At 32.9% G+C, this 7027-nt stretch overlaps 1 protein-coding gene across 1 annotated transcript; it reads right to left on the bottom strand.

Moving 5' to 3' along the window:
- Nucleotides 1–301: 301 nt before the first annotated feature.
- On the bottom strand, nt 302–2812 carry LOC127712901 (toll-like receptor 4). Its single transcript, XM_052219499.1, has 2 exons — nt 2390–2812; nt 302–1537 (listed from the first exon to the last, which is right to left on the bottom strand). The coding sequence occupies exons 1-2, from the start codon at nt 2810–2812 to the stop codon at nt 302–304; spliced, it is 1659 nt and encodes a 552-aa protein (XP_052075459.1).
- Between the last annotated feature and the right edge of the window lie 4215 nt (nt 2813–7027).

Here is a 7027-nt window from a genome sequence, read left to right as displayed (position 1 = left end):
TGTTCTTTTTTGAGTACGAAGTATTGATTTAAAAATTAAGGAGAACAAGTTCAATTGATAAATGGAGTCTGACACGTGCCATTAGACTCACAATGTCTGATTGAGTTTATCCTGAAATAAAACGTCCTAGAATTGATTCCACTGTAACGAACCACAAGTTCATTTGATAAATGTAGTATGATCACGTGCCATTAGACTGACAATGTCTGAATGAGTTAATCCTAAAACAAGACATTTAAGTACTGATTTCACTGTAACGGACCACAAGTTTATGTGATCAATGCAGTACAAGTACGAATCATTAGACTGACAACGTCTCCTTGAGCTTGTCCCAAAATACGACATCCCCGTATTCGTCGTTCGGATATTCAATGTAAGATTTTGATTGGATAAGTTCCAAAATATTCAACGGTAGGTCTTTTGATGATATTTGTTCAAGGAACACGAGCAATATAATGTTTTCTTTACTTCTTGCATAGATACTCTCCATTTTTGCCATATTGAATTCGAATAAACACCAATCAGATTCGAGAAAATGGTGTGAAATTATTACGACCGTTCTACGGCTGTTATGAATTGCGGATGTTATATTAGTTGCAATATCATTTCCGGCCAAAAAGTCTCTTTTGTGCACACAGCATCTTATGTTTCGATCGTCTTCCAAATGTTTAAGGAACTTTGTATAAACAAACGTGTCATCTTCGTCGGCGTAAGAAACGAATGCATCGTACAGGAAATCGTCATCTATTTCAAATGGTTTGATTTGACCATGGTGTTTTCCTTTAACTATATAATAGGCATAACGAAGCTTCCATCTATACCGATAGGCGATTCCAGCAATTATGACAATAGCAAAGATAGTCAGCCATGATCCTACGGTGACAATGGTTGTCGTATGGGAGGAGCATGTCTTCTTCAAATAACCGTACATTAGCTTCGAGCTGTTAAAATTGATTTGGAGGGATTGACATTCTTGATGTAAATTATTTAGAACATGCACATTTGTCGATGTATACCACTTAATAAACTCAATTGACTCGCATGAGCATTTGATAGGATTACCTAGCAGATTAACTGCTATGTTTGGAACGTTGTTTGAGAGAATATCTAACTGCCTGGTAAAAGAGGCGCACAAAGTTGACAAGCGGTTGTAAGATAAATCTAAATACGAAAGTTTGGTCATATGATCTATTTTAAATATTTCATTTTCAAGCATATTCCTACTCAAATTTAACATCCGTATCTCTGTTTGACTATAGAAGATTGTTGTTGGTAAACTTGGTATTCTGTTGTCCGCTAGATTAAGTAATTTTAATTTTGTTAGTTTTGCTAGAATTTCTCCATTTGTGTCTGTCGGTAAAACAAAACCTAATAGGTTGTTTTGTATCAATAAAGTTGTAAGGTTGGAACCGTATTCAAAGAAATTTGTAGATACGTTCGAACAGAAATTGTTGGATATATCCAAATATGTCAAGCATGTTAAATTTGATATTGGGCCTTGCCAGACGTAAAATGCATTATTAGAAATGTCTATATACTCTTATTTATTTTTTAAGAAATTCATTTTAAAGAGATAATACCTTAACTCGCATTCTCGAAAGTGACATTTCTTAATGTTCCTAGGTATAGGCACCTTACTGATATCAAGAGAAAAAGAAAAAGGTTTGTTTCTGTGATCATTTTCATCGTTTCTTTTGATTTCCATTTTTCGGTAGGTATCCGTAGTTTCACTGCACGGCGAAAACCATGCAGGATTAATATCACATGGTTCGTCTGAGTTCAACAAGTAATGTGATAACCCCATATACGATGCATTAACTTCTTCAGCAGTCACATAAAAAACATCCATTATGTAATTGCCGTAGCTGAACTCGTTGTCAGCAATTGTGATTTTTTTCAGCGTCTTGGGTAGAAATTTTAACGCATCCTTTTCTATTAACTGCAGACGATTGCTCGCCATCTGAATCTCTTTTATTTTGGTATTATTGAGCGGTTCGATCTGACATTTAGTCAGTATTGTATTAAGATCAAAGGTTTGGTGAATTTTATTTACCCTCAGAATTTCTATTGAAGTGGATGGTAGATCATATGTTACATTCGCTAGTCCTCTGAATTTAAGGCATCTGTTGTCAGACAAATCAAGATACTTCAAATGCACCAAAATCTTAAAGGAACCAGTCGAAATGGTATTAATTTTGCACTTACTCAAATCCAACCTTTTGATATGAGGCATATATTTAAATGTTTTTTGTGTTATAGCTTTTAAAATACAGTAACCAGTTAATCCAGACAAATCCAATTCTTGGAGAAAACGAAGATTTGCATATCCGACACCAAATGGTTCATTTCGATGAGATACAACATCAATTTTCAAAGTTCGCAGGGTTACCAACGTTGAAACATGGAGCGAAAACGGGTGATTGAAATTTCGTTTTATTGCAAGTTGCAGCAGGGATACTAATGGCTTGAAAATATTATTTGGAATAGCTGTATGGTTGATAGAGTTATTACTAATAATTAATGTCTCCAGTTTCGAAAGACCCTGAAAAGATCTTTGATGCAGTTTACTGATGTTGTTGTTCGACAAATCCAAGTAAATGAGGTCATGATTAATTCTAAATATTCCGTTTTTAATGCCGCGAATATTGTTATGAGCGAACGATATATTTGCCACATTTGTAGGAATTGTTGGAATATATCTAAGGCTTTTCCAAGCACAGTCGGCGGTCAACCTTTCATGGAAAATGTAACTTACAATATGAAAATCCTTACTTGGTAATTGAATTGATACATGTTTAGAATCGGCAAACATATTTGTTATAGTTATGATACTTTGGTGTGGTGAAAAATATTTTTTTTATTTATATTTGGCTATATGTCATCATTTTCTAGCACTAGGTCGACTACGCTGCCGGTTTACTTGTTCTTCCTGAGGGTGTGGCCAGCTCAGTAGTTAGGGCTTCATCGCGGACATAATTTACAACAAAACGTCTAAAAATTCTCGTTGATAAAATCAAACATTATGAAGAAACAACGGTTCCAACTCTATCCTGCAAGGTTTACCTATTGATGACTATTGGCTATTCTCTTAAGATCCATATAGTTCCACTAGTATTTTAAAAGTATTCTTATATCCTCGGCTTTCAAATTTTTGGCGTCATGTTTAAATGATGAATCTTAATCCAGAAAAGCACAGCACCAAATTTAAAAAGTGTAATTTGCATATTTGAAGGCGTTTTTATATCACGCTGTAAGATTTTGGCACTTTTTATTTTAAATAGTGTTTCTATGTACCTAATGATATTTATTACCACAAAGATGCTTATTTAATCATAATTTCCATACAAAGTACTTACGGTTATTAATTATCCAAATTATGATTCACAAAAGTTACCTAAGCATATATATTGCTGAAACGGTTTCAGTTCCATTAAAAATGTCACATGACTATAATCGAAAATACAGATTGAACACGGAACATGAAACTTATTCAATTCAAAGCTAAATTGTTTTAATATAATGATCAAAAAGGATTTTTCCGGTAAGAACAATTAGTCTTTTGCAGTTTTTGATATTTGTTTCTAGTTCCTTATTTAGTATTGTCATAAAGCAAATTATTAATTGAAGCTTATTTTGACCATTTATGGTTTGAGTATTTTCAAATCGAATATGTATTTGTTCATCAGATAAATCATTCTGTTGCATTATTTTCTGTTGCTTTTTATTGTAATTATTTACTAATTCATTTATCTAAATCATTATTTGTTGTTCAGTAACCCGCTTTATTCACAAATCATAAGCTATTCACATCAAACAAAATGCATCCATCAAAAAAGTCGGCAGTTAAAGTTCCATTTTGATATAAAAAGTAAAATTATTTATGAAAAATAACATCAGTCATAAATTACCGCAACAATTAGAGTATATCAAATCATATAAAACATTTGCATCTTGTACACTAAGAAGGTGAACACGATTTTTCCCATGAAAAGTATGTATTGAAATTGACACACTAATATGCTAGATAAAGCAAAGGATTGATAGAATTTTGAGAAGTGACCTTGAGGCATTTAATGGAGAAACGCATCAAAATGTGACACGGAAATTGACCGTGTAGCAATTAAAAGACTCTTTTTCTCAAGAAGCTCCACCAGTCAATATATTTTCATAAAGATTATATAAACATATAAATCCTAAGAACTTCTCCTTAAATTAAAAAAAAAAATGTTTATGGATCCCATTTGAATACAATTCCCTTTTATCGCACGACTGATACTTGTTACAAGCGAATTCCACTGCGGTTCTGCAGTCTAGGTCAAAAGTGTTCCCTCACTTGAAAATACTGCTATGTATTCATATAAATTGACAACCGCAAAAAATGAAAATTCAATTTCAGTAGTTTTTTCTGCTATATGATTTATGCTGTAATACAGGGGCAGATCCAGGGCCCGGGAAAGAATCGGCGCTATTGTCTATAATGGTTAAAATCTCAAATTAATGTTTTGAAAGATTTTATGCTTTTATGCAAACATTAAATAGTATATATATATGTTTAGTCTAAATTGTTGAGTGGTCTAGAGCGACGGACACAGTACAAGCAGTGTTGTCTCGATATCGCAATAGCATGAGTTCGAATCCCGGCGAGGGAAGAACAAAAATGTGCTTCTGCAAATTTGCAGAATTAACATTGTTGTGCTAATATTTAGAGTAGTTATATAAAAAAGAAGATGTGGTATCATTGCCAATGAGACAACTCTCCACAATAGACCAAATGACACAGAAATTAACAGCTATAGGTCACCGTACGGCCTTTGACAATGAGCAAAGCCCATACCGCATAGTCAGCTCTTAAAGGCCCCAAAATCACAAATGTAAAACAATTCAAACGAGAAAACTAAAGGCCTAATTAATGTACAAAAAAATGAACGAAAAGCAAATATGTAACACAGCAACAAACGACAACCACTGAATTACAGGCTCCTGACTTGGGACAGGCACATACATACAGAATGTGGCGGGGTTAAACATGATCCCAACCCTCCCTCTAACCTTGGACAGTGGTGTAACAGTACAACATAAGAACGAACTATAAAAATCAGTTGAAAAAGGCTTAACTCATCAGATATACATATAACAAAAACATGTGGACGTGACCGGGTACTTGTACATCCCAACAACAAAAAGACACTAAGTACAAATCTGAGAGTACTCGCAGTTACTGACAGCTAGTTCAAAGCCAATAACAACTAATATAAAAAAAAATCATGCATCTAAGACTAAATTATCAATCAGTACACATCCAACATCCAATGGATTTAGTGTAAAGACGTCATAAACAGTCAGAGAAAAACATGACCTTGTGCAATGCCAAGATACAGGAGTCGACAGATTGTAGAGCCATGAATGTGTATATGTATACAACAATAATATTTAGTTTGCTTTTAATTTACTGATAACAAAATCAATATTAATACCAATAAAAACAATACTCAAAGATCTAATGACAGTGTTGAATTTGTAACCTTTCAGAATAAGTTTATTTAAAGGATCGATAAGTTTACCAGGACCGTTTCTAAATTTACGGACACGGTAAACAACATTTCCGTGAAAATGAGGATGTGCTATCCTGTTTGAAATAAGTTTTCTACAGGTACAACCGAACTTCAAAACCAAATCTTTATATCTATGGAAGAATTTAGTAAATGTTTTAACTTATTTGTGGTAACGGAATTTCTGACTTAATAATTTACCAGTAATACATAGATTACGTTCGTTTAAATCTAAAACGTCACAAGAGACACGGGCATAGCGAAAGAGTTGTGAAATATAAACACCGTAAGATGGTGCCAAAGGAACATCACCAATCAAAAAAAGGAAAATTAACAATAGGGAACGAAAAATTGTCCCTTTTGTCGTAAATTTTAGTGTGGAGTTTCCCGTGTAAAACTGAAATATCTAAATGTAGAAAAGTACAGCTATAAGCGTTTACATTTGATTTATTTAAAGTAAGTTCCTTTTTGTAAATTTCGGCAGTATATTTAACGAAAAAATATCATCAAGATAACGGTAAATGTTGTTGAATTTATCAATTAAATGCAATTTAGACAGGTCTTTACTGAGTGTGGTCACAAACTGTGATTCATTATATTTATAAAGTTCCGATGAGGAGGGCTGCTAGCCCTCACATGAATCCACAATTAAAATAGGTATTATATTTTTAAATATGTCAGTCTTAGTGTTAATTTCATTAAAATCATGAAATGAAAACAATATTAAATGATCTTGGTCTTCTTATATTCATTTTCTTTATTCATAGCTGACTATACGGTATGAGTTTTGTTCATTGTTAAAGGCATTACGCTGACATATAGATATTTTCATCTAACGTCATCTGGATTCTTGTGGAAAGTTGTCTCATTTTTAACCACATCTACTAAACTTTCATCAAGGGAGTGTTTTGAAACTGGAGGGGAGTGTTTTAACTTAGGCTCATACCACTCTAGAGTATTTTTAAACAGGGTAATGTTATGAAACTCATACACTGGTTTTAATTCAGTTGTTTATAGTGTTTCAATTTTTTTTTTCATGGTTTATAGTATACAAATATTATTTATCTAAAATGTACCGTTCTAGTTTTATATATGATATTAGTAAGTTTCGTTCATTGTGAAAAATCATTTCTGAGGTTATGATCTTTCGTGCACATACAACCCTCGCATCCTCTAACGCTTTAGTAGATGTATTGAAATTGTTAATTCATGCATTTGATATAACATAGAATTGTACCAGCTAAGTAACATACCAAAAGTGTTCTTCAGACAAAATTAAGTTACAAGCTGCAAGAAAGTCCATGCATGCTAGCCATGCTATAGGTAAAACGGACGATTTATACATGTGTTGCATGTACCAATCATGAATTTTAACATGCAAATTTAAGCAGGAAGTTCCACTAAATATTACTACAAAGCTTTGTTTTTAATAACAAATAAGGAAATTATAACAAATAAGATACATATCTTATAGAGAT

Source organism: Mytilus californianus, unplaced genomic scaffold (assembly GCF_021869535.1).
Source record: "Mytilus californianus isolate M0D057914Y unplaced genomic scaffold, xbMytCali1.0.p SCAF_8, whole genome shotgun sequence".
NCBI classification, from domain to species: Eukaryota; Metazoa; Mollusca; class Bivalvia; order Mytilida; family Mytilidae; genus Mytilus; species Mytilus californianus.
Note: the sequence above shows the minus strand (reverse complement) of the source record. Positions and strands in the feature narration are given on the sequence as shown.